The 27,970-nt window shown below is 46.4% G+C and overlaps 1 protein-coding gene across 2 annotated transcripts; it reads right to left on the bottom strand.

The window, feature by feature from the left end:
- Nucleotides 1–886: 886 nt before the first annotated feature.
- Nucleotides 887–27,475, bottom strand: FADS2 (fatty acid desaturase 2). 2 transcript variants are annotated; one of them, XM_075566959.1, is made up of 13 exons: nt 27,370–27,475; nt 26,495–26,757; nt 13,857–13,967; nt 12,556–12,753; nt 12,281–12,382; nt 11,872–11,997; nt 11,518–11,578; nt 10,882–10,958; nt 9,539–9,636; nt 9,178–9,274; nt 8,384–8,463; nt 7,350–7,475; nt 887–5,723 (listed from the first exon to the last, which is right to left on the bottom strand). In XM_075566959.1, the coding sequence occupies exons 2-13, from the start codon at nt 26,705–26,707 to the stop codon at nt 5,672–5,674; spliced, it is 1,341 nt and encodes a 446-aa protein (XP_075423074.1). In that variant the 5' UTR covers nt 26,708–26,757; nt 27,370–27,475; the 3' UTR covers nt 887–5,671. The 2 variants fall into 2 exon arrangements, with proteins under 2 accessions (XP_075423074.1, XP_075423075.1); XM_075566960.1 differs by having other exon boundaries at nt 26,495–26,761; nt 27,370–27,440.
- Nucleotides 27,476–27,970: the final 495 nt, after the last annotated feature.

Genomic DNA, 27,970 nt, shown 5'->3' with positions numbered 1-27,970 from the left:
AAAGAGCAGTGAGGAAAAGCAGCAGGTGTGCGTGTTTATGTGAGGGGAAGTTTCTCATTCACTAGCAAGAAGTCCCACTCATTGGAATAGTCTTACTAATTGAGGTGCAGTTTCACCACTTATGCATTGTAGAGTAGTCAGTTTCAGTTATTGGAGTACAGTGTCACTCCCTGTATGTGTGTATAAGTATCCACTAGTGTATATGTGTATACGTATTCACCTGCTGTGTATGTATCAGTATCTACCTGTTGTGCATGTGTGTATACATCTCTGCCTGTTCTGTATGTGTGTATACATCTCTGCCTGTTGTGTATGTGTGTATAAGTATCCACTAGTTGTGTATATGTGTACAGTATAAGTATTCACCTGTTGTGTGTGTATCAGTATCTGCCTGTTGTATATGTGCGTATACATCTCTGTCTGTTGTGTGTGTGTGTGTGTGTATCAGTACCCACCTGTTTTGTATGTGCACATAAGTATCCGCCTGTTGTGCATGTATCTATGCATGTGTTCTGCCTGTTGTGCGTGTGTGTGTCTGCCTGCTGTGTATGTGTATACGTATTTGCCTCTTGTGTACATGTGTAAGAATCTGCCTGTTGTGTGGGTCTGCCTGCTGTGTATGTGTATTTACATATTTGCCTGTTGTGTACATGTGTAAATTTCTGCCTGTTGTCTGTACAGTACATGTGTAAATTTCTGCCTGTTGTCTGTACAGTACATGTGTAAATATCTGCCTGTTGTGTGTACGTGTGTAAATATCTGCCTTTTGTGTGTACGTGTGTAAATATCTGCCTTTTGTGTGTACGTGTGTAAATAAATATCTGCCTGTTGTGTAGAAGTATTTAAAGGTCAAGTCAATAAAATAAAGACACTGGGACTTATAGGATTTGTCTCAAAATGTATTTTTTTTCCAGTGAGTAAGTCAGGGCAGTTACACAATGGGCAGAATGTAATCTGCTTCCCACCCTGCACTCGGAAATCAGCCAGTATATGAGCAGATTTCCCCGGAGAACACTCAGACGTTGACACTACACCCTCGTCTTCTGCACACTGTTTAATTGTAACTTTTCTTCTATTTCAGAAAAACAAACAAACAGAAATTATTTACATTCAGTTCTTCTCACTCGCTGGTTATTTGATTTAATCCAGAAAACTCAAAGAGTCACTAAATGAAGAAGATTGTGGGGGTATTTTGGGGGGTTGCGTTTTCTGATCTCGGAAATTATCTAGGGTTCGGATTGGTGGGTTTTGGCTAAGGACTGTCTGTACGTTATTTGAGGTGTCCTATTGATACACGAGTTAGGGATTTTTAAGAGGGGAATCCTGTTGCCATCGATTGGAAATCAAATGTGTAAAAGGATGATCCTAATTTTTTAGAGGGGGGGATCCTGTAAAAACATATGGAGCCAACTGCTGGCTATAAAAGCTTGACCCTGACTTTTAAGAGGGTGATTAAGTTGAAGTCTGTGATGGTAATTGATGTGAGTGTAACAGGGTGATCCTAATTAAGATGGCAACCCTATTCATGTTTAGGGGCAACAGGTGTTAGGAAGTGGGTGATCAACGTTTCGGAGAGTGATGCTATTAAAGGTAATAGGAGTTACTTGTGCTTAAGGGGTGATCCTAATAGAGTTTATAGGAGTAACTGTGTGTGAGAGTTTGATCCTAATAAGAGTTTATGGGGCTTATTCTGTAAAATACGATAGCACCAATCTGGCGCACTGAAGAGGTTAAACACAAGGGCGCGCGAATAGGATTGGAGTGTAGCTTCCTTTAGCCCTGATACTGCTATATAGGACAGGAGGGGACAATGTGACTCCGTCAAGGCTGGATGGTTTAGGTTTTTGCTACTTACACTGTCATGGTAAAAAAAGGTTGCTAGTCCATGTCTGATGGTTACACGCTAAACACACGTGACATGCGTATTACACACGACCATAAATTACATGCCCAGCTGACGAGCACAAACATTTTAGCAACTGCTTCAAAGCCTACGATGATCAGTGGTTCCCACCTCTCATGTGATAAGAGTGTCCTCTCTACAGCTTCCGACCCCCGTCACATTTTAACAATCCCAGGCTCCCCTCTTATCACACCAGATGTCAGTGTCCCTCACCCATAAATTTATTCTGTGGCAGTTATACGGCTAAACATATCTGTATGAACTGGGGGCTAGGGGGGGGGATTTGACTCCTTGACTAGTTGACTGTCACCCTACATCTTCTGTGATGTGACAAGGGGCACAGGGCGGAAGCAGGAGAACGTCCAGTGTATAAACATATCTAAGAGCACCATTTTTAGAAGGCAGAGGTACCTACATGTGAATGGCTCTTACCAAGGGCCATTACTGGCCAACTATCCCACGAATGACTGGACACAAATGTCTTTGCATAGATACCTTCTGATGGAACTGATGCGCCCCGCTGGGTGGATGACCCCTTGCTTCTCAGGCGACCAAGGGCGGAGATGCAAGAAACAAATGACGATGGAAGAGTCCCAGAGATGCTCATGGGACTTCATGCATCCTTCCCACAACGCCATGCGGGGAGCATCAGATACAGCAAAACCTTGTTTAAGCAGCAATCCCCCCCACCCGTCCCCCATTTTGTTTTATTTCTTAGCTCCCTGGATCTGAAAATAATTTTCTTCTTATGTGCCAGTTAAATTAAAGTTAGATAAAAAAAGTTGCTACCGGGTGGTCCAACAGGGGAGCTGGCAATGTCCACCTGAATTGCTGCTTCATGTCCAGGAGGGGGTTGGGGGGGGGGGGTTGATTTGGACCTCCGAGAAGTCAAGTCTCAATGATTTGGGATTGGTTTCTTTGACGTGTTTGGATTCTCTCGCTGGCGTTTTCTTTTTTTATCAAAACGTACAGTACTTTTTAGGTTTAAGATGATTAAGAAACGGATGCTGGAAACATTTTAACCGTGGCCTAGGCCAGGGGTGGGCAACTCCAGTCCTCAAGGGCCACCAACACGTCGGGTTTTAAAGATAGCCCTGCTTCAGCACAGGTGCTTAAACAGGGCTATCCTTAAAACCTGACCTATTGGCGGCCCTTGAGGTCTGGAGTTGCCCACCCCTGGCCTAGATGCTCTAAACCCTGTTAGGCTACTTAGCGTCCAGTTAATAGTAACGCTGTATCCACAAAGGACAATAACGTGCTGTTTAGCCATGGTGTCTCCCATAAAGGGCATAGCGTTCGCTATAAGGGAAGTTAGTGATAATAGGTTGACTGGCTATGTACTTGTGTAACCCAGGCTGTGCTGAAAAGCTGTGTAATGCGGCAGGCATAAGCTTATAGGACTCCATTTTAAAATGGATAAGAAGCACTGGGAGTGCTCATTACCCAGAATCCCGGGCTGCAGTGGAAGCATTGTATGCTAAGAAATAATGGGGAAAAGCAGGGCTAAGGACCTGTCGGTGGTATTTTCATTTGCTGATACCGAGATGCAAATGAGGTGTTGTATCATCTTTTCACTAAAGTCCGTTAAGGTTAATGCGGGGACTTAGCGTCGCGCTGTTTATGTCATAGATAAACTTGGAGTTACTCCCACCCAGACTCTTTTGCAGTGTCTGTGTGGGTGTAACGCCATAGTTAGGCATGATTTAAATCAGGGGTGCTCAAGTCCAGTACTTAAGACGCCCAACAGATCAGGTTTTAAGGATATCCCAGCTTCAGCACAGGTGGCTCACTCTGAAGCAGGCTTTTCTCGACGATATCCAAGCTGGGATATCCTTAACACCTGAACGGTTGGGAGTTCTTGAGTACTGGAGTTGAGCACCCCTGATTTAAATAACGTAGCTTTGCCAGCATTATTTCTCTCTCCTCGAGCTAATGACCTATATCTGGGCCTGGCTCGGAGTAATGCCAAGAATGACAACGTCCCGTTATTGGCAGATAAAGCTATAGTACGTATGCTACAACAACGTGACGTTAACCTTATCTTAATGAGATGTATTACAGCTGTTGTTTTTGCATATAATTAGCTTTGTGGACACGGCGTTAACTCCGGGACCATAACATCTGTTGCTGTTTTGGGTGACGTCATGTTCTGATCCCCGATTTCACAGACCTTAGTGCATGTAGGCCTGGGTCCTAGGCTGCGTGTGGCCATGTGATTGTATTGAGTATACAATTACAGCTGGCGCTTTCTAACGCAGCCCTACCCCGAAAAGTGAGGTCGTTTAGGTAAAGATACAATCTTAGATGTGAATGCAAGTTTAACCCCTACAGTGCAGAACAATGTGCTGCAGACCTGCCTCCGGCAGTGAAGGAGTTGAAGGCCAGGCACAACGTTTATGCCTTTCAATTGACTTGTTGTATTTCTTTCAGGATCTTGACAGAAAAGAACAAGTTTGTGCTGTTCTAGAGAATGCAGAAGCCAGAGCGGTGGCATTTCTGTGCCTCTCTGACACACATCTAAGGTGGGTTTTTCGCCAGAGTAAGCACATCTCACTCATCGGACTCTGTGCTCCATCGTCTATAGCTCCTCAGTGTATATAAACATTTTAACATCCCCGCAGAGGGGCTAGCAAGGCGTCGATTGGCAGGTAATACAGTAGTTAAATTGCTTTGCAATGCCCTTGCAGACCCTTCTGGGCTAAGGCTAACATGTCCCTCTTGTGCTACTGTTAGTAAACCTACATCAGTACTCGGGGGGGGGGGGAGACTCGTGATGTATATAAGGCTAACGGTAATATATACACCTAAGCCAAAACATGAAGAAACTCAAAGGAGTTTGTACATGAAGGCCAAGGAAAGGCTCTCTGCAGTATGCTGTGATGCTGCCTCTCGGCGCTGATGAAGAGATCAGCCCCATTGAAATGAGTGGGATTCACATCATCTCCAGCGCAGGGAAGCCACGTCACAGCACTTTCAATAAGGGCTTTGATTACTGTCTCCGGACCTCTATCTCCATATCTCTTGGATCCAGCTCTCTGCTGTGCTCTCTCACCCTCGTTTCTCCATTTCTCCTGCACTCTCTCGCCACCTTCCTCTGTTTCTTTGTCATTCTTTCTCCCAGTTCTCTTCCTCTCTCCTCCCCTCTTTCATACACCTTATTTCTGCTCCTCTCCTCCTCCTTCCCTCTCTCTTTCTATTGCTGTCTCACCACCTCCCTCCGTTTGTATGTCATTCTCTCCCGTTTTCTTCCTCTCTCCTCTCTCTCACCTTCTTTCTTCCCCTCTCCTGCTCTCTCACCACCTCCCCTCTGTTTCTTTGTCATTCTCTCCCGTTCTCCTCCCTCCCTCTCTCCTTTGCCACCCCTTTCTGCCCGCTTATGTCCATACGATTGTGTGACCATGGCCCCCCTTCCTTTGCAGCTGGTCCCAGGGGTGGTGATATATAAAGACATGTTTTTTTTACGACGGGGCTAAAAAAGAGACCATTACAAAGGCGCAGGGATCCCCTCCTTTCACATTCAGGGGGTTGCAGAGGGGCGTGAGACTTCAGTTGGTGTATACAGGCTGATACACACAGGGGGAATACTTGTTCATCTGTTCGCTGCTCTGGAGCAGCGCAGGGGTCAAGAGGACCCGCAAAATCCCCCTGACCTGAAATTTGAGGCAGTTTATTGCCAATCGAAAAATAAAATAATTTAAAAACAAAGACTAGGGGCCCCTGCGGTAAAAGAAAGTCTCCTCCCTGGCGTGGCGCGAATCCGGCACAGGGTCACTTGTGAAGGTAGGCGTCCAACCATAGATCTCCAGACTTCTTCAGGGACCTGGAGAGAGAGCAGGGTGGTAAATGAATCTCTCGGCTGGCAGAAACAAAGGATATACATCGCCTGCTTTTACGCTAATGGATGTGCCACTTTGGTTGTGGGAGCGATTGCCCCTTTAGGCAGGAGGCCAGGATGTGGGGATGTGACCCTGCCAGGGCTTCGGTAGATGGGCCCCAACCATCTGCCCCTCGGAAGCACAAGGGTGAACTTCTTAAGGGCCACTAGTGTGCTGGCTGTGTCTGAAACCCATATACACTGCTCTATCTACAACACGCAGAGCAGTATATGTCAGTAACACGCAGAGCAGTGTATGTCTGTAACACGCAGAGCAGTGTATGTCTGTAACACGCAGAGCAGTGTATTTCTGTAACACGCAGAGCAGTATATGTCAGTAACACGCAGAGCAGTGTATGTCTGTAACACGCAGAGCAGTGTATGTCTGTAACACGCAGAGCAGTGTATTTCTGTAACACGCAGAGCAGTGTATGTCTGTAACACGCAGAGCAGTGTATATCTAACATGCAAACCCGTGTATTTCTGTAACATGCAGAGCAGTGTATGTCTGTAACACGCAGAGCAGTGTATGTCTGTAACACGCAGAGCAGTGTATATCTAACATGCAAACCCGTGTATTTCTGTAACATGCAGAGCAGTGTATGTCTGTAACACGCAGAGCAGTGTATGTCTGTAACACGCAGAGCAGTGTATATCTAACATGCAGAGCAGTGTATATCTGTAACACGCAGAGCAATGCATATCTGTAACATGCAGAGCAGTGTATGTCTGTAACACGCAGAGCAGTGTATATCTAACATGCAGAGCAGTGTATATCTGTAACACGCAGAGCAGTGTATATCTGTACCACGCAGAGCAGTGTATGTCAGTAACACGCAGAGCAGTGTATGTCTGTAACACGCAGAGCAGTGTATTTCTGTAACACGCAGAGCAGTGTATTTCTGTAACACGCAGAGCAGTGTATATCTAACATGCAGAGCAGTGTATATCTGTAACACGCAGAGCAATGCATATCTGTAACATGCAGAGCAGTGTATGTCTGTAACACGCAGAGCAGTGTATATCTAACATGCAGAGCAGTTTATATCTGTAACACACAGAGCAATGCATATCTGTAACATGCAGAGCAGTGTATATCTGTAACACGCAGAGCAGTGTATTTCTGTAACACGCAGAGCAGTGTATTTCTGTAACACGCAGAGCAGTGTATATCTAACATGCAGAGCAGTGTATATCTGTAACACGCAGAGCAATGCATATCTGTAACACGCAGAGCAGTGTATTTCTGTAACACGCAGAGCAGTGTATTTCTGTAACACGCAGAGCAGTGTATATCTGTAACACGCAGAGCAATGCATATCTGTAACATGCAGAGCAGTGTATGTCTGTAACACGCAGAGCAGTGTATATCTAACATGCAGAGCAGTGTATATCTGTAACACGCAGAGCAATGCATATCTGTAACATGCAGAGCAGTGTATGTCTGTAACACGCAGAGCAGTGTATATCTAACATGCAGAGCAGTTTATATCTGTAACACACAGAGCAATGCATATCTGTAACATGCATACAATACAGAAAGGGGATGAGTTAAGAGAGAGAGCTGCTGACCCCACGACGTCCCGGAAGGCGTTGAGCAGACCTTTCTCCTCGTAGTGCACACTGTATTTACTGCACAGGGAGCGCACCAGCGGAGCAATCTTGTGGTAGTTGTGCCGCGGCATGGTGGGGAACAGGCTGCAAACGAGAAGTAACAGAGGGAGATAGAGTAAGAGAGAGCAGGAGAGTAAGAGAGAGCAGGAGAGTAAGAGAGAGCAGGAGAGTAAGAGAGAGCAGGAGAGTAAGAGAGAGCAGGAGAGTAAGAGAGAGCAGGAGAGTAAGAGAGAGCAGGAGAGTAAGAGAGAGCAGGAGAGTAAGAGAGAGGGACAGGAGGGAGGATGCTGTCACGACTCACAGATCTATGAGTGATTGTAACACGCAAATGTTTGATATGTTTGCCATATTTTCAATGTGTTGTGCATTTTTGTATTGTGGTGTTTAATTTAATTGAGTTACAATTGTATTTTGTTGCGTTGTGTTGCATTGCGCTGTTGTGAATCCTCTTGCACTGTGTTGCGTTGTGGTATTCCAGAGGTGCTCCCAACTTTGGACAGTGTTAAAGTAGTGACCCCCCAACCCATCCCACAGTTCACTGCATTAAATACATGTTTTCTTGTCGTTTTCCTTATTCTAAACACCCTATGTTGCTGTGTTCACTAGTACAAACCACTTTAAATGCTGTACTTGATCTCCGGGGATATCAATTTCCGACCAATGTTCACACTGGGTGTTTAAAATGGCTGCTGCCATTCATCCATACTTGACAAGGCATAGCCCAGGAGTGGCCAACTACCATCCTCAAGGGCCACCAACAGGCCAAGTTTTAAGGATATCCCTGCTTAAGCACAGGTGGCTCAATCAGAGGCTCAGTTGATCTGTGCTGAAGCAGGGATATCCTTAAAACCTGGCCTGTTGGTGGCCCTTGAGGACTGGAGTTGGCTACTCCTGGCCTACCCTAATACCAGTGAAATAAAAGCAGCGGGAAAGCAGCATCACTCTCTACATGTCCTGAATGACGGATGGGGGGGTCATTGTCAGATACTCACTGATGCTCGATCTGGAAATTGAGGTGTCCGCTGAACCAGTCATTAAAGAAGGATGGCTCAATGTTACACGTAGCTGCCAGCTGCAGAGAGAGGAGGGGGCCGGGTTACAGCTGCATAAATCACCCTGTGTACCCCATGCAAGAATGCTGGGGAGAAAGCATTTGCAAAGCACAGCCACCCGCCCCCCCCCGATTTATCGAGGAGTCCGAATAACCCTTTCACTGCCCGATCTTTCCTCCACCCAGTGCTTTGTCTCTGCATTCGCTCCGGTTCTGCAGATGGGAGACCTTGGGCTAAATGACCCGTCACTAAGCATCGATGCAGAGTATCACACCCCAATCAGCCGTTAACTGCCACTGAGGTCAATATCAGTTAAAGCGATACCCCGCGACGGGCGCTTAATAACAGGCGGTAACATTTCTAGGATCGTCAGGTCCAGGCTTGCTTTTTTTTTTTTTAATATATATATACCTCTCCATGTGCATTGTGGGATTTGTAGTTCTCCTTGACGTAAGGCAAATAACAGGGCAACAGAAAAGCCATATTTAAAATGGAGAGTAAGCTAAAAAGTGTTGCACTTTGGATAGCATTACCCAGAATCCTTATCTGCAGCTTAACCACGGTATGACATGACAGTGGGGTGGATGGATCAAGTTTAGTAGGGCCAGGGAAGACATGCAGATACACTCTTGGGGGGGAGGGGTTGTTCTTCTTTACAGAACAGGAATGCGCGTTTTCATGGGGCCCAGTGGTGATCTGTCCGTGGTAGTGAGGCTGACGTTGGTCTCTCTCACCTGACCGCTCAGCCAGTCCCTGTACTTCTCATGGTCAATTTCCATCGGGATGTGATTCATCTGTGTCACCCATACGAACCAGTGTGACTCTAGGAACCTGCCGGGAAACAGGGGGACAAGTGTCATGAAGGACATTGAGTCACCAGGCAAATGGGAAATCACAATGCGAACAGAAACAGGTGTGACCGAGGACACAGGGGCAAGTGTCAATGAGGCAACAAGGCACAGTTGTCACATGGAAAAAGAGACGTGTCACCCGGAAAACTTACAGGTGTCACCAGAGAAACAGGCACTAGGGTCATCAAGGAAAAGGGTACAGTTATGACGGTGGAAACGGACGTGTCACTCAGAAAGTACCCACCTGACAACGGTGAGGATAGCTACAGAGCCAAAGAATCCGAAGAAGGGGGTGAAGGTCCAGAAAAAGCGAGCGTAGTAAGACATCGACCAGGCCAGGTCCTACAGGAGAGAGCAAATCCATGTTATCACGGGTATTATACTAATACTTCACCTTACAGTCCGAGGCAACACAAGGGCAGATCTCACCGCCGTGAAACATTAGGGCAGGGGTGGCCAACTGCAGTCCTCATGGGCCACCAACGGGTCATGTTTTAAGGATATCCCTGTGTAACCCCCCTCCTACAGGGTTACTAACATGGCTGTTGTATGCTGGGCCCCAACCTGGGTTGCCATGGGGATACAGACTAGATTTTAGGAGGATACGAGAAGAGGAGCCTCGGGGACAGTAGATAAGCAATGTTTATAAAGTAATAGTATAGACCAGGCCCCCCCTGTTTCTTACGTTGTAGATAGGGACCGTAACCGTTAAATTAGGATCCCCAAAATAAGGAATGAAGTCCTGAATAAGTAATTTAAAAAGGTAAGGCACGCCACCGAGGGCCTCAGGAAAGAGGGCTCCCGGGTGCCAGCAGACCAACGCTAACTGCGGATAGGCGCTAATATTCCTCAGCAGTCTGTATGGAAGTGGCCGTTCCCAAACAGGCGCCAGGTACCGGGTCAAGTCAGAAAGACCCGCTATGATTCCCGTAGGGGCCCCCAGAGAAATCTGATTAAACCAATGATGGTTCCGAACAAGGGGGGCCGGGTCCCACACTTACTCAAAGCAACTAAGTGAAAGTACCTTCATGTGAGTGTTATGAGTGGGCACTGATGGAAGCGCTGTATTAATGTATGTCTATTATAAAATCCAGTGCAACGTTGTTAACATCTGCATGAGCGCTCCCTGTCCATGGGGACACGAATAAATGACTTGTACTACAAACGTTCCTGGCTCCCATTCTACAATCTTGCTACCTCATCGCCCAGCCGCTGAGTCAAAGTAAGCCATGCGGAGTAGCCATATATAACACACCAATGTTATCTTCCTAGAAGGCAGGCAGGGAGGGTTACACCTGCTTCAGCACAGGTGGCTCAATCAGTGACTCCATCAACGACTGAGGCACCTGTGCTGAAGCAGGGATATCCTTAAAACCTGACCTGTGGGGTGGCCCTTGAGGACTGGAGTTGGCCACCCCTGCTTTGCCATATTTACTAAGCAGTGTTCAACCATAAGACACCTTACAGCCTATTTGAAAGAAGGTGTAGCACCACTAACTAAATCTGGCCCTTTGCACCTATTTGTCACTCTGTGTGCGTTCTACCTTAATATGTCACAGGCGCGCGCCACGGGCAGCCAATACTCACCACCCAGTCCTTGCGAGTGATCATTGTCTTCATGATCTGAACGGTGAAATACACGGGGATCAGCAGAGGGGGCCCAACTACAGGAAGATACAAAGGCGGTGTAACCCTGATTTATTAAAATAGGTGATCTCAGACTAAATACAATGGTATCATGGAGGGAGAGCCAGACAAGGTCACGCAGCAGTAAGCTCAACACACAGGGGGGCAATTATCTACATCCCCCAGCTACAATATTGCTGCAGAAAAAAGGCTTTTATTTTTTTTACAGGAGGCTTGCTAAATAATCCCAGAATCCTCTTGGGGTACTGCAGGATCCTATAATCACCCTCTGGGGAGCCAATCATCTTATAAATCGCTATGTAGGCTGAGAAATGAGGGCAAGATACCAAGTCTACACATCTCCTCACTGTAGGATCCCAGACCCTACAGGATGTTTTTTTTTTTATACCCTATAGACTGAACCCATAAGGATTCCTAACTATCCCTGAATCCTGCTCCTGAGTGTTCCATCTTCCTCCCCTCCTGCTAGGAGACTATTCCATTCAAGCACCCTAGTTTCAGTGAAGGACCCTCGCTTCTAAGCCCAAATCTGCCCCCACCAGCCCGTCTTATCCGATAAAAGATCCAGTTACTCACTCAGAAAGAAGTACTTGTGTTGGTGATTATAAGGCAGGTACTTCAGCTTTTTCTTCCCATACTGCGAGGAGGAAAACCGTGTAAGACTGACTGATATAATACCATCACATTGACCGACTCGTATAGTAACGTCAGCACCAGATATTTCTATAGTGGCATCAGACGGAGCAACTTATAGAGTCTGACTGAAGAAAGGTTTAGGGCTACAGACTGAGCAAATCGCAGATAAATTCCAACTGCGCGCTTTGTAAAGTAAATTCAGGCTGCGAGAGACGTAAAGCAAATTCAGGCTGTGCGAGATGTTAATTAAATTCCGACCAAGCGACGACTCGGACAGTAGGATCGGAGATGTACCTCCACGGGCTGTGTTTCCCCCAACACAAATATGTGCACCATGTTCACATCCGGGTCCTTGGAGAATATGTTGGGCTTGGCGTGGTGTTGGAAGTGACGGTGATTCCACCAGTTGGCGGAGGCTCCCTGCAGGCAGACATGTCGCATGTTAGGTGAGAACCATGATCAATTCCCCATCCTAGGTCCTCATCCCTTATCTCCCTGTGCCTCAGTCACCCAAGTGATTAGATTGTCCCAATACTGTGTATTATGTAGAGAGAGTTACATTTATGTAACTATATTTTTTTATAATGTATGAATGTTATGTTTTATCTTTGTTGGGGCAAAGCCGGCGTGTGACTAATGTGAAGTCACGTGTATCAGACGTCATGTAATAAATAGCCCTCTGTTGTCCCCGGGAAGACGTCACCTTGAGGTGGCCGATGACAAATTTGTGGCCAATGTGGTTCCATTTTGACGTCCTAAAGACAGAGAGGTGTCCAAAATCATGCTGGAGCCAGCCAGCCTGTGCCTGTAAAGATAGAGAGTGTTAGGCAGGGCTGGGCAAAGCCTCTCTAATGCCCACAGCTACTGGACCTTTGAGATGTCCACTCAGGCCACATAATAGTCTTGATAGTTCAGAGTTGATGGGCCGGAAATCCACTGCGGAAGATACGTGGGAAGTTTTTGGAATGGATCCCTTACCTGTGACGTTGCGAGCAGCAAAATAATGATTATTGTTGTGACCCAGCCGGTGCCAAAGTACCAGGCGGTGGCCCAGGCCAGTAGCTCCAGGAGCAGGATGTGGGACAAGTAGAGTCCGAAGAAGACCAGACTGGAGTTGAAGAGCCCCATCTCCTCGGCCGTCCTGCGTAACGCTCGGAAATCTTCCACCTGCTGCTCCTGTGTACGGGGAGACGAAAGGGAGTGAGGTTGCAAAATTCAAGTGGGAACCATTGTTACATCAACTTGACCTATGTATAGTGATGCTGAGTGTGCCTATACACTAAGTGTACCTCTGTGTCCAGCTCCTGATAATGAACATGCTGCACTGTATTATGATGCTAAGTATCTCTTTATACTTCCAAAGCCAGATAATGAGCATGCTGCACTGTATAATAGTGATGGGTATCTCTATACACGTCCAGCACCTGATAATGAACATGGGGCACTGTATAATGATGCTGAGTATTACCATCTACATGTCCACTCTCTGGTAATGAATGTGTTGCACTGTGTAATAGTGCTGAGTATCTCTATACATACAACACTTTGGCCAAAATGTTAAACTAAAAGACCATTTTATTTAATAGATATCTATACATATATATTTAGGCACTGTACCGTGTATAAGTTTCACTGGATGTGCACTGAGCTCTGTCTGTGTTTCATATTCTGTCTCTGGTTTTAAATCTCTATACATTCTTCTGATAATGACCATGCTGCATGGTACAATGATGCAGTGTGTTTATACACTTCCAGCGAGCGCAGTAAATGACCTCCCCCAAACCATCATACAAATAAGGGTACAGTTCCCCCAGTCCTCCAAACGGCCACACACAGGGCATGTATTCAGGTTTCTGCAGAGGAACTGAGGCTGCTAATGAATAGCATGAATAATACAGGAGCCTTGAGATCTGCATGTCAGGCTAAGAACAATATCGGTGGAATAATGTATCAACGGTGGGTGCAGGAAACAGAAGATTACTTTCCTTGGCCATGGACATGCACGGGTAGCCAAGAACTGAAGCCTTTTACATCTGGGCCACCAAAGGAAGAAGTTCTAAGAACGCTGCCTTTGGAGTGGGTCAACGCGCTTTAAATCCCACTATCAGCTCTCCTTGTAACCTCAGGCAAGTCACCTTATCTTCCTGTGCTTCAGGCACCATAGATGATATTGCTGGAAGCTCTTCAGGGAAGGGACTCACTGCCGTCAAAAGGTTGTACGTACAGCCCTGAGTACACTATCAGCACTATATAAGAAATAAAATATTAGATGAGCTCACATTTTTGTCCCGGTCCAGGTGGGGCTCATCAGCCGCCAGTTCTCCGATGTACAACGGCTTCAGGAATTTCCTTACAAAGTTGGGTTCTGGGTGAAAGGCTTTGAAAGCGTCCTGGTGGGTGGGAAAGAATGTCCTGGTTAAGTGGCAGAAAGAAAACCCATCCTATCCCATTTGCCCCATGACTAGGTGTAGTAACCTAACCACTTAAGTGCAAGCGGGGGACAGCATGGCATGACCTATGCAGGCCCTAGAGCCCCCCACTCTCTGAATGATATAAACACACACCGTTTCTTTGGGGAAACATGTGCAGCCTTATTCCATTATATCAACAACCAGATGACCTTGCCAGGCTGCCCGTCAGTGACCTTCTCTTCACACAGCTCGAGATTCCTGCTGCTGCTAGAACTTTAGACCAGCTGGTGCATTGTTAATACTGGGGAACACTCCCCAAAACGGGCGTGACACACGGTGTACAGACCGTTACAATTCCACTCCACAAATAACGCCAGTGTTTTCCCAGGGCATTTAAACGGCAGTCCTATAGGAAGCCCCAACCAATGAGGTTGCAGCTTCCCATTTGCCCGGAAAAAAAACCCCAGCGAGATTTGGGGGCCATTTTTAAATCCCTTGAGGAAACAGAAACATTGACTTGAATGTGGAATACAGAATAAGCCTCTAGCAGTCATTGAGGGCAAAATACAATTCAAAGGCAAACATTACACAGCTAAGAATAATACTGTTGTATAACAAAGATTCATTGCAATTATCATTACTGTAATATTGTTTATTATTGGGTTTACTCTCCTCGCTATTGTCGGCTGCATTAGTATTTATAATGTTTATTGGTCTTTATTTCCTATTCATATTAATTTGCTATTTTTATTCTTCACAATTACCGGTATTATAATTATTTCGATTCTCGTTACTCATTGTGGTTATTACTCATTTATATTATTCTCATTGTATCTGACAAAATATTTGCCAGCACATAAATGACATTATGGAAACAGGAACATTTTATCAGTGTTTTCACCTAAACGAATTACAGATAATTACTTCAGCAGAAAACACAGATGCAATGTATTCCTATTTTACATGATTATATTTGTATTTATTTTAATCGTTATCTGTCGCTCTCTTCACTACTGTATATTATTATTATAAGATATTATTACTATTCATATACCTGTCAATATATACGCTTATTTTATAGTATTTTATTGATGGTTCAGATTTGATATGCTATCATCATTGTTATTAATGTGACTGCTTTTTAATTATAATTTGTAGTCATTTTATTATTTTTATTATTACTATCAATATCCGGGGTGGCCAACTCCAGTCCTCAAAGGGCCGCCAACAGGCCACGTTTTCAGGATATCCCTGCTTCAGCACAGGTGGCTCAATCGGTCCCTGCTTCAGCACAGGTGGCTCAATTGGTCCCTGCTTCAGCACAGGTGGCTCAATCGGCCCTTGCTTCAGCACAGGTGGCTCAATCAACGGCTCAGTTTTTGACTGAGTCACTGATTGAGCCACCTGTGCTGAAGCAGGGATATCCTTAAACCCTGACCTGTTGGTGGCCATTGAGGCCGCCCCCTGCAATATACACTTATTTTAAATTATTGTATTGAATATTGATGATTCATATTTGATATTGCTATCATCATGTTGTTATAATTGCTGTTAATAATATGACTGCTTTTTAAATTATGAGTGTAATTAATGTTATTATTATTATTATTATCATTGCATTCCCATGATCAGCTTGCCTCTGCACCCTGCCTGGAGATGGTTCCCTTACAGGCTGCTCATTGTCTCACAAGCCAAGTGAGTGACCGGCAGTAGCCTGCGTCACCATGAACTGTAGTAACCTGGCCCAGCTGCTTTGCATGTCTTACATATATTTCTGTGGAAGTCCTTGCTTCCCGGCAGAGCGCACAAGCGTCAGGCTTACACACAAACCCCCTTAGGGTGTAGAGGCTGCTAGACGCACTAACATAGCCCATTCACACTGCTGGAGATGGGGTCTCGTCTGAAACAGGTGTATGCTGACAGACATGCAGAGACACGTATACTGTATACTCTGATACCCAAACAAACACTGATACACACACACACACACACACTCTGATACGCACACACACTCTGATACACTGACACACACACACACACACACACACACACACACACACACACACACACACACACACACACACACACACACTGATACACACACACACACACACACACACACACACACACACACACACTGATACACACAAAAACACATTGATACACACACACACACACTGATACACACACACATACACACACACACACAGATACACAAACTCACTGATATACACACAAACACCCTGATACACTTAGAGACACTGATATACACACATACACACTGATAGTGATACACACTGATACACATACTGACTGCTATACACACAGGCACACATACACAGTGATATGCATTGATACACATTCGGAAACACTGATGCACACAGGTACACACGCATTAACACGCTGATAGACACACAAAGGCACTGATATACAACCTAAACACACACACACATATGATACACACAGATCTGCACACCCACACCCACACATCCGTATACATCTGACAGGCCGCCAGCCTGTGCTGTTTGACGTGTATAAGTGCTTTGCTTTTGGCTGCACTACGTGAGAACTGAACAATTGGATGAGACAGGTTGCTGCCCACGCTCAAGCGCTGATGCACACTAAAATGCTTCTAGAATCAGAAGTGCTTCCTTGGAAATGGTTCCGCAGATAAAAGTTTGATGAGTAAGGCCGAGTCCATAGACGGACAGGCCGCGCTGAGCCGTGCGGACGCTCAGCGCTGAGCCCCTGCATTCTCAATGAGGATGCCTTGAGATTGGGCTCACGCGAGCGTCCGCAGGCGTGCTGAGGCTTTGGAATTTTCAGCCGACAGCCAAGCTGTTTTTCAGCGCGCTGTCGGCTGAAAACATCCATTCAGCCTGAAGCAGCGTCATCGTCACGGCGCCGTGACATTGACGTCAGTGCGTCGCGGGCGATTGGCCCAGCGACGTGACTGCCCCGCCTCCAACCACCTCCCCCCCGGCTCCCTTCGCGCACGCTGGCTCGCCTGCAAGTCCATGGAATCGCCCAGATTTCAGCAGGCGAGCCTCAGCGTCAGCGCGGCTCGGAACTCCTCACCCCTCTATGGCCCCAGCCAAAGGCTTGCTATATAGTAGGCGCTGGTGTGTGTGCCCGGCCTTGTGCATGCATGTGGCGCGTGCATTTAGTTGTTAGGGTGCAAACGGTGCCGCGCGCGGTTAGGGGGCGTGACTCTGACGTCACAGCGTTAGGCTGCGCTGTGCTTGGTTCGCGAAATAACATTTTATTGTAATTCCCCATGTCTGCCGCGTCATCGTTCACGGCCGTGCGCACGCGCATCCCTAGTATAGGAACGTATGGCTAACACAGCCAATTATAATCGACGCATGCGCGCACGGTGGCGCACTATATTACACGCCAGCGATGCTAGTAACCGCATGAAAATATTTTACAATTCCCACCCTCTCCAAGGGGGTTACTTATCAAAACCTGAAGCTGGAAACCGGATCCGATTTCTATTTCAAGTTATTCTAGAAAGTTGGGGATTTCTTGACGTCATAAATCTGGTATCATTCTGTTGGAAGTCTCACATTGTCACACGGTGCCCTGTTCCTATGTGTATCCCCACAACTGGGTTTGTCCTGACTCGTTTGCGCCCCCAAAAATATAGCATTTTTCTCTGAGACGCAACATATTTATTCGAGGAATTTTCTACTGTTGTCGAATTTGTCGCGTGCTGCGTTAATAAAAAAAATATACGTCACCTTGCCAGCGCAGAAAACTGTTGAGAAAAGTAACGCCAACCGCACATTTCTCCGAGCAGAATAGGAAGATGTCACTCCGCCCACTTCCCCCATAAATCCCTCATCCCGTCGCAAGCCGGCGCAGACCTAACCCGAAAATGGCGCAACTGAAGATGGCAAGAAGGCAGCGCAAGAAAATATATTTCTTTTAAGCCACAAGCAGACCCCACGCAGAGCGCCACAAGCAGACCCCACGCAGAGCGCCACAAGCAGACCCCACGCAGAGCGCCACAAGCAGACCCCTCGCAGAGCGCCACAAGCAGACCCCACGCAGAGCGCCACAAGCAGACCCCACGCAGAGCGCCACAAGCAGACCCCACGCAGAGCGCCGACAGCTGACACGTCAGTTTGGAATATCCATGGTGCTTCCTTCTCTTCTTTGTCCTGACGTGGCGGGTAGCAGCGGGTCTTACCACGGATAAGGAGCGGGGGGCAATATAGTATATACCTCTTTATCAGTGCCTAGTGGGCCGCAAATTCTTGCTTTGTGCAACTAAGGGCGAGTCCATGGTGCAGGTGCGAGCGTGCGCGACGGAGCGCATGGCCCCGCGCGCGCCTGTCAGCCGAGCGATCTGTGGACAACACTTCATCGCGACGGGGAGGCGTGTCGGATGACATCACGGAGCTGGTTCGCCCCCTCATTGGCCGAACCGTTCCCGTGACCCGTGCGTTCGCGAGACAAAGACAAAAAAAACTTTGTCTCGCGAAAAAACAGCCGCGCCGACTCTCACGTGCACTGTGGACGTGAGCGTAGACCTCAACGTGTTTTATTGCGCCGCGTGAGCGATCACCTCACGCTCAGCACGGACGCGGCCTAAGATTAAAACATAGATACAGCGTGGGGGGCGTGGAAATATCTGAGCTTATGTTTGTGCTGTGATCGAGCACCTCTTGTCACCAGGGGTCGTGTGTATGAAGTGTCACAAACATGAGCATTGCATCATTTTGAATCTGAGGCCAAACCTACATCATTGTACCAAGGTGCTTTTAAAGGAGCTTTTAAAAATAAATAAATGAATGCATCAGTTCTATAATATTAGATAATACTTACTACATTTTATTTAATTTTCTTAATGGCCATTTTTTTTAAAAGTGTTAATGTACTGGGCTTCTTATGATTTCTATAGCAGGTTTTAACACACCATCAGCAATACGAGATGTTTGCAACACTTTGCTGTTTGTGATAATTTGTTCCTAATACTGTATTCCCAGTGGCTGGAGTGGCAAAATGTGGCAATAGATAATGTTACCGTAGTAATGTAAGGATACATTGTAGCTGAATGATTCATTTAAAACTGGCAGGCAGCCATTAAGTGAACCCTGGGAAGCAGGATCCTTGCTGATTGATTACGGGGGAACTAATCAATTGGCAGCTTAGGTCATTAGTTTGCATTAAAGGCAATCAAAGGATGCCGCTTTGATTGACTATTTAAAGCTGTTTTATTCAGCAATTTTGATGTGGTTTGGGGAAGGTAGGGAGTGTATTTGCTTTGAAGCAACAGTATCATATTAACGGTACCGGTATGGATAGTATCAATATACAGGTAGTCCTCGTTATCCGACGTTTCGCTTTACAACAAATGGCATATCCAACGCTTTGCAACGCAACCCTAAGGGCCGTTTTCCGAAGCCGGAATGCATTATCTAACGCCGGAATGTGTTATCCAACGCCTGAATGTGTTATCCAACGCCGGAATGCGCTATCCAACGCCGGAATGTGTTATCCAACGCCTGAATGTGTTATCCAACGCCGGAATGCGCTATCCAACGCCGGAATGCGCTATCCAACGCCTGAATGTGTTATCCAACGCCTGAATGTGTTATCCAACGCCGGAATGCGCTATCCAACGCCGGAATGTGTTATCCAACGCCTGAATGTGTTATCCAATGCCTGAATGTGTTATCCAACGCCGGAATGTGTTATCCAACGCCTGAATGTGTTATCCAACGCCTGAATGTGTTATCCAACGCCGGAATGTGTTATCCAACGCCGGAATGTGTTATCCAACGCCTGAATGTGTTATCCAACGCCGGAATGTGTTATCCAACGCCGGAATGTGTTATCCAACGCCGGAATGTGTTATCCAACGCCTGAATGTGTTATCCAACGCCGGAATGTGTTATCCAACGCCGGAATGTGTTATCCAACGCCGGAATGTGTTATCCAACGCCGGAATGTGTTATCCAACGCCGGAATGTGTTATCCAACGCCGGAATGTGTTATCCAACGCCTGAATGTGTTATCCAACGCCGGAATGTGTTATCCAACGCCGGAATGTGTTATCCAACGCCAGAATGTGTTATCCAACGCCGGAATGTGTTATCCAACGCCGCAATGTGTTATCCAATGCCTGAATGTGTTATCCAACGCCTGAATGTGTTATCCAACGCCTGAATGTGTTATCCAACGCCTGAATGTGTTATCCAACGCCTGAATGTGTTATCCAACGCCGAAATGTGTTATCCAACGCCGGAATGTGTTATCCAATGCCTGAATGCGCTATCCAACGCCTGAATGTGTTATCCAACGCCGGAATGCGCTATCCAACGCCTGAATGTGTTATCCAACGCCTGAATGTGTTATCCAACGCCGGAATGCGCTATCCAACGCCTGAATGCGTTATCCAACGCCGGAATGTGTTATCCAACGCCGGAATGTGTTATCCAACGCCTGAATGTGTTATCCAACGCCTGAATGTGTTATCCAACGCCGGAATGTGTTATCCAACGCCGGAATGTGTTATCCAACGCCTGAATGTGTTATCCAACGCTGGAATGCGCTATCCAACGCCGGAATGTGTTATCCAACGCCTGAATGTGTTATCCAACGCCGGAATGTGTTATCTAACGCCGGAATGTGTTATCCAACGCCGGAATGTGTTATCCAACGCCGGAATGTGTTATCCAACGCCTGAATGTGTTATCCAACGCCGGAATGTGTTATCCAACGCCGGAATGTGTTATCCAACGCCTGAATGTGTTATCCAACGCCGGAATGCGCTATCCAACGCCGGAATGTGTTATCCAACGCCGGAATGTGTTATCCAACGCCGGAATGTGTTATCCAACGCCGGAATGCGTTATCCAACGCCGGAATGCGCTATCCAACGCCGGAATGCGTTATCTAACGCCTGAATGTGTTATCAAACGCCTGAATGTGTTATCCAACGCCGGAATGTGTTATCCAACGCCTGAATGTGTTATCCAACGCCTGAATGTGTTATCCAACGCCTGAATGTGTTATCCAACGCCGGAATGTGTTATCCAACGCCGGAATGTGTTATCCAACGCCGGAATGCGTTATCCAACGCCGGAATGCGCTATCTAACGCCGGAATGTGTTATCCAACGCCTGAATGTGTTATCCAACGCCTGAATGTGTTATCCAACGCCGGAATGTGTTATCCAACGCCGGAATGTGTTATCCAACGCCTGAATGCGTTATCCAACGCCGGAATGCGCTATCCAACGCCGGAATGTGTTATCCAACGCCTGAATGCGCTATCCAACGCCGGAATGCGCTATCCAACACCGGAATGTGTTATCCAACGCCTGAATGCGCTATCCAACGCCAGAATGTGTTATCCAACGCCTGAATGCGCTATCCAACGCCGGAATGTGTTATCCAACGCCGGAATGTGTTATCCAACGCCGGAATGTGTTATCCAACGCCGGAATGTGTTATCCAACGCCGGAATGCGCTATCCAACGCCGGAATGCGTTATCTAACGCCTGAATGTGTTATCCAACGCCGGAATGCGCTATCCAACGCCGGAATGCGTTATCTAACGCCTGAATGTGTTATCTAATGCCGGAATGCGCTATCCAACACCGGAATGCGTTATCTAACGCCGGAATGTGTTATCTAACGCCGGAATGTGTTATCTAACGCCGGAATGTGTTATCTAACGCCGGAATGCGTTATCCAACGCCTGAATGTGTTATCCAACGCCGGAATGTGTTATCTAACGCCGGAATGTGTTATCTAACGCCGGAATGTGTTATCTAACGCCGGAATGCGTTATCTAACGCCGGAATGTGTTATCTAATGCCGGAATGCGTTATCTAACGCCTGAATGTGTTATCCAACGCCTGAATGTGTTATCCAACGCCGGAATGTGTTATCCAACGCCTGAATGTGTTATCCAACGCCTGAATGTGTTATCCAACGCCGGAATGTGTTATCCAACGCCGGAATGTGTTATCCAACGCCTGAATGTGTTATCCAACGCCGGAATGCGCTATCCAACGCCGGAATGTGTTATCCAACGCCTGAATGCGCTATCCAACGCCGGAATGTGTTATCCAACGCCGGAATGTGTTATGCAACGCCGGAATGTGTTATCCAACGCCGGAATGTGTTATCCAACGCCGGAATGCGCTATCCAACGCCGGAATGCGTTATCTAACGCCTGAATGCGTTATCCAACGCCGGAATGCGCTATCCAACGCCGGAATGCGTTATCTAACGCCTGAATGTGTTATCCAACGCCGGAATGCGCTATCCAACGCCGGAATGCGTTATCTAACGCCTGAATGTGTTATCTAATGCCGGAATGCGCTATCCAACTCCGGAATGCGTTATCTAACGCCGGAATGTGTTATCTAACGCCGGAATGTGTTATCTAACGCCGGAATGTGTTTTCTAACGCCGGAATGTGTTATCTAACGCCGGAATGCGTTATCCAACGCCTGAATGTGTTATCCAACGCCGGAATGTGTTATCTAACGCCGGAATGTGTTATCTAACGCCGGAATGTGTTATCTAACGCCGGAATGCGTTATCTAACGCCTGAATGTGTTATCTAACGCCTGAATGTGTTATCTAACGCCGGAATGCGTTATCTAACGCCGGAATGCGTTATCTAACGCCGGAATGTGTTATCTAACGCCGGAATGCGTTATCCAACGCTCACCGCCGCTGATTAACATGGGACTCACTTTACAATGGTGTCGCTATCCAACGCTACTCCCAGGACGGGTCCCGTTGGATGACCGAGCCGTAATCCGTTACACCCGGTGGGCTCAAGAGATGAGTGTTTTAACCTTTCCTTATTTGCACTGAGATTGAATAGTTTGATGACTCAAGAAGGAAGTTTTTTTTTAAAATTAATTCTGGCAACTGCAGCCTGCTAATGATTTGTTTTCGCTCACCGCCTATTCATTCAGCTTGGAGTGGTATAAAGGACACTTCCCCGCTTACAAAGCCCCACTCGTACATTTGTTAATCACACGTACACAACATGGCGGAGCAACAGTCACTCGTGTGTGTTAAATTTGCCGTGCAAACGTCCCTGCCACTCTGGATACCCCCAGGGCGCGTTGGCAGAGGCGCGTTGGCAGGGAGCTCGGGACCTGCCGCTACTACCTCTGGGCATGTTTTTTTACACACAGCGGGTGTGTGGGAGAGTTTGCCATGAACTTGGAATCAGTCTGACATGTAACATGTGGAGAGCAAGAGCGATCCGTGTATCATAACTCTGGGCAGTGGCAAGGAGAGCAATTAATCCTCCTCACTGCTCTGCATGTTATAGGTATACACTGCTCTGCGTGTTATAGGTATACACGGCTCTGCGTGTTATAGGTATACACTGCTCTGCGTGTTATAGGTATACACTGCTCTGCGTGTTATAGGTATAGACTGCTCTGCGTGTTATAGGTATACACTGCTCTGCGTGTTATAGGTATACACTGCTCTGCGTGTTATAGGTATACACTGTTCTGCATGTTATAGGTATACACTGTTCTGCATGTTATAGGTATACACTGCTCTGCATGTTATAGGTATACACTGCTCTGCATGTTATAGGTATACACTGCTCTGCGTGGTATGGGTATATACTGTTCTGCATGTTATAGATATATACTGTTCTGCATGTTATAGGTATACACTGCTCTGCGTGGTATGGGTATATACTGTTCTGCATGTTATAGATATATACTGCTCTGCATGTTATAGGTATACACTGCTCTGCGTGGTATGGGTATATACTGTTCTGCATGTTATAGGTATACACTGCTCTGCATGTTATAGGTATACACTGCTCTGCGTGGTATGGGTATATACTGTTCTGCATGTTATAGGTATACACTGCTCTGCATGTTATAGGTATACACTGCTCTGCGTGTTTTAGGTATACACTGTTCTGCATGTTATAGATATATACTGCTCTGCATGTTATAGGTATACACTGCTCTGCGTGGTATGGGTATATACTGTTCTGCATGTTATAGGTATACACTGCTCTGCATGTTATAGGTATACACTGCTCTGCATGGTATGGGTATACACTGCTCTGCGTGTTATAGGTATACACTGCTCTGCGTGTTATAGGTATACACTGCTCTGCGTGTTATAGGTATACACTGCTCTGCGTGTTATAGGTATACACTGTTCTGCATGTTATAGGTATACACTGCTCTGCTTGTTATAGGTATACACTGCTCTGCGTGGTATGGGTATATACTGTTCTGCATGTTATAGATATATACTGCTCTGCATGTTATAGGTATACACTGCTCTGCGTGGTATGGGTATACACTGCTCTGCATGTTATAGGTATACACTGCTCTGCGTGGTATGGGTATATACTGTTCTGCATGTTATAGATATATACTGCTCTGCATGTTATAGGTATACACTGCTCTGCGTGGTATGGGTATATACTGTTCTGCATGTTATAGATATATACTGCTCTGCATGTTATAGGTATACACTGCTCTGAATGGTATGGGTATATACTGCTCTGCATGTTATAGGTATATATTGCTCTGCATGTTATAGGTATATATTGCTCTGCATGTTACATATAGATGCTGCTCTGCGTATTATAGATAGACTAAGCATTGCTCTGCAGGTTACAGATGTATAGTGCTGTGCGTATGACAAATATTTTGCCTTGCTTATGGCACTGAAGTGGTTAAACTTTGAGAGCCATGAAAGGTTAAAATGTCAGTTCAGTAAAAGTGAATATTGTAGCATTGCGGAAACAGTTTCTTTCCACACACAGCCAGCTCATCACACCATGACCACCAGCTGGCCTGCAGAACTTACAATCTAATGCCCAAGGGCTGACACTTCATATCTCACCAAGCCAGGCACCAGTTGAACCATTAGAATGTAAGCTCTGCAGGGCAGCGATTTCTTATGCAGCGTGTATCACTATAACATATGATAGGATTATCTGTCATTCAATATACTATTTTTACATTCATTCTATTATTCATAGGACAATTACATCATTATATTATTCCCTAATACCAGATTGTAAACAGTGCAGGTCAGGAATTTGTGTATACCTTTGCAAGCTTATCCCTGCTGTATGCTAATGATTTATCAGTATGACACAGATCAAAATATTATTATTATATACTTGTTTTATTAGATTATTCATAATAGTATTACATTAATCTAATATGACAATATATATATAACACTGCAAAGTCCACAAGGTAGGAATTGGAGAGGGAAACTTGATAAATAATCTAATACACACACACACACACACACACACACACACACACACACACACACACACGTGTGTATTAGTGTATTATATATATATATATAACATAACCATTATATATATATATATATATATATATATATATATATATATATATATATATATATATATATATATATATATAACATAACCATTAGCAACCTTCCTGTTTCTATATATCTATGTTTCTTCAATCACAGATCACATTCAAAGATGCACTGTTTTAAAGTTAAAACCCTTTTTTGGCTTCATTCATTGTAACACCGCTGGAAGAAGAGATCGGTGTATCTTGAACGCTCGCTTGCACAAATAAAAGCATTTTGTTAGCCACAGAACAGTATCGTCTATTCATTTTTGATTATTAAAGCTTGGCTAACACAGTACCGATACATATATTTCCTCTCTCTCTCTCTATATATATAAAAGCATTATTAACATTGGGTATATATTATATATATATATACGTTTATTTATAAAACACCAACATATTCTGCAGCGTGGTACAATGAGGTTACACAGTGCTATAAATTACATAAACAGAATGACATACAAATAAGGATTGTCAAGCGCAAACATATACAGAAGGGAATGAGGGCCCTATAAAACAATTACCAACCCTCCTGTGTGTGTGTGCACATATATATATATATATATATACATATTAATATATATATATATATATATATATATATATATATATATATACATATACATATACATATATATATATATATATATATATATATATATATATATATATATATATATATATACGCACACACACACACAGGAGGGTTATATATATTACACACACATCATTTTGTGCAGCAGACGCAGTCTTATTAATAAGCTGCAGAGAGAGAGAGAGAGAGATGTTGGTGCCTGTCACATATTGCTCTGCATGTTATAGATAAGTAATATATTATTATTATATTGATACACATGACAGCAGGGAAAAGGACATAAATAGATAGCTCGCGGAAACCCAGGGCCAGACTGAGTTAGTACGATGGTCACCCCCCCGCCCCCCCCCCCCCAAGCTGCCACGCACTGCGCAGATCTGAATGATTGTCAGCTCTGTGGGTTAGGGGATGGCTGCCCACGCAGCTTCGCAATTCGTGTTAACCCCTTCGCAGCCAGAGAGGGGGGTGGCTCGGCACATTGCACCCCCCCCCCCTGTGGTGGCAAAGGGGTTGCCCCCCCCCGGCGCTGGCCCTCACCGTGGCATCCTCGCCGGCGTAGTGGCTGATGACACGCGTGCCGCCCGGGTGCCGCTTCACCCAGCTGCTGATGTTGTACACCTTGCGCTCTATGACCAGCCACTTATCGGTCTTCAGGTTGTGCTTCGTGACCTCGTCCCAGCTGTAGTAACGCGCCTCCGGCTTCACGCAGCCGCCCCCGCAGTCCTCGCCGTTCTGCCCTCCCATGCCCATGGTCGCCGGGCCACGCCGGGGGCACCCCCTGTGCCAACCCTTGCCTCTCTCTACCTGACAAGGACCCAAATGAGTTAGCAGCCTGCCCAAGTACTCATCGCCTTGCCCCTCTCCCTCTCCTCCTCTTCTGCCTCTCTCTTCTTTTCTCCCTCTGCCCCCCCCTCTTTCTCTCACTCCACCTCTCTCTTCTCCCTCTCTATCCTCTTCTCCCTCGCCCCCTTCTCTCTTCTCCCTCTCTCTATCCTTCCTTCTCTCTTTCTCCCCCTCTCCTTCCTTCTCTCTCTCTCCTTTCTCTACCCCCTCTCTCTCTGTCCTCTTCTCCCTTGTTCTCTCTTCCCTCTCCCCCTTTCTCTCTCTTCTCCCTCTATGCTCTTTCTCACCTTCTCTCTCTCTTCTCCCTCTCTATCCTCTTCTCCCTCGCCCCTTCTCTCTTCTCCCTCTCTCTATCCTTCCTTCTCTCTCTTCTCCCTCTCTCCTTTCTCTACCCCTCTCTCTCTGTCCTCTTCTCCCTTGTTCTCTCTTCTCTACCCCCCCCTTTCTCCCTCTATCCTCTTTCTCCCCTTCTCTCTCTCGTCTCCCTCTATCCTCTTTCTCCCCTTCTCTCCCCTCTCTCTCTCTTGTCCCCCCCTTGCCTTCCACCTGCTGACTGTGAGGGAGCTTACACTGCCTCTGCCTGCCCTCTCTCAGTCACTGCACCTCCACATGCAGCCGGCTTACATATTGTACTTCCCCACCTCCTCCCTGAGCATCCTCCCCCTCCTCCCCCCCCCTCCTCTCCTCTCCCCCCTCCTCTCCATTGAAGAGCTGTTGAGGGTTTCCATCAGCAGAGATAAAGAACCAATCAGGGCCAGGGGACCGCAGGCTGACTCATGGCCATTGGTCCTCAGAGATCATTCGAAGCTGGAGGAGGTGAGGGAATTATACTGAGCTTTATTCTCCCTCCCAACCTGGGAGAGAGAGGGGGGAGAGAGGTGACAGGGGGGGGGGGGGGATGAGAGAGGAGGCAGGAGGAGGTGAGGGAATTATACTGAGCTTTATTCTCCCTCCCAACCTGGGAGAGAGAGGGGGGAGAGAGGTGACAGGGGGGGGGGGGAGAGAGAGAGGTGACAGGGGGGGGGGGATGAGAGAGGAGGCAGGAGGAGGTGAGGGAATTATACTGAGCTTTATTCCCCCTCCCAACCTGGGAGAGAGAGGGGGGAGAGAGGTGACAGGGGGGGGGGGGGGGGAGAGAGGTGACAGGGGGGGGGGGGTGAGAGAGGAGGC

The sequence above is a fragment of the Ascaphus truei genome, chromosome 12, assembly GCF_040206685.1.
Source record: "Ascaphus truei isolate aAscTru1 chromosome 12, aAscTru1.hap1, whole genome shotgun sequence".
NCBI classification, from domain to species: Eukaryota; Metazoa; Chordata; class Amphibia; order Anura; family Ascaphidae; genus Ascaphus; species Ascaphus truei.
Note: the sequence above shows the minus strand (reverse complement) of the source record. Positions and strands in the feature narration are given on the sequence as shown.

Bases quoted from the DNA above. Each gene is read 5' to 3' on its own strand.
- FADS2 (XM_075566959.1), bottom strand. From the start codon at position 26,707: ATGGGCATGGGAGGGCAGAACGGCGAGGACTGCGGGGGCGGCTGCGTG. The intron at 7,476-8,383 runs GTGAGTATCTGA...TCTCGTTTGCAG, and splicing joins AATTTCCAGATCGAGCATCA to CCTGTTCCCCACCATGCCGC. The intron at 5,724-7,349 runs GTCAGCAGCTCT...CTCTCTCTCCAG, and splicing joins GCCTTCCGGGACGTCGTGGG to GTCCCTGAAGAAGTCTGGAG.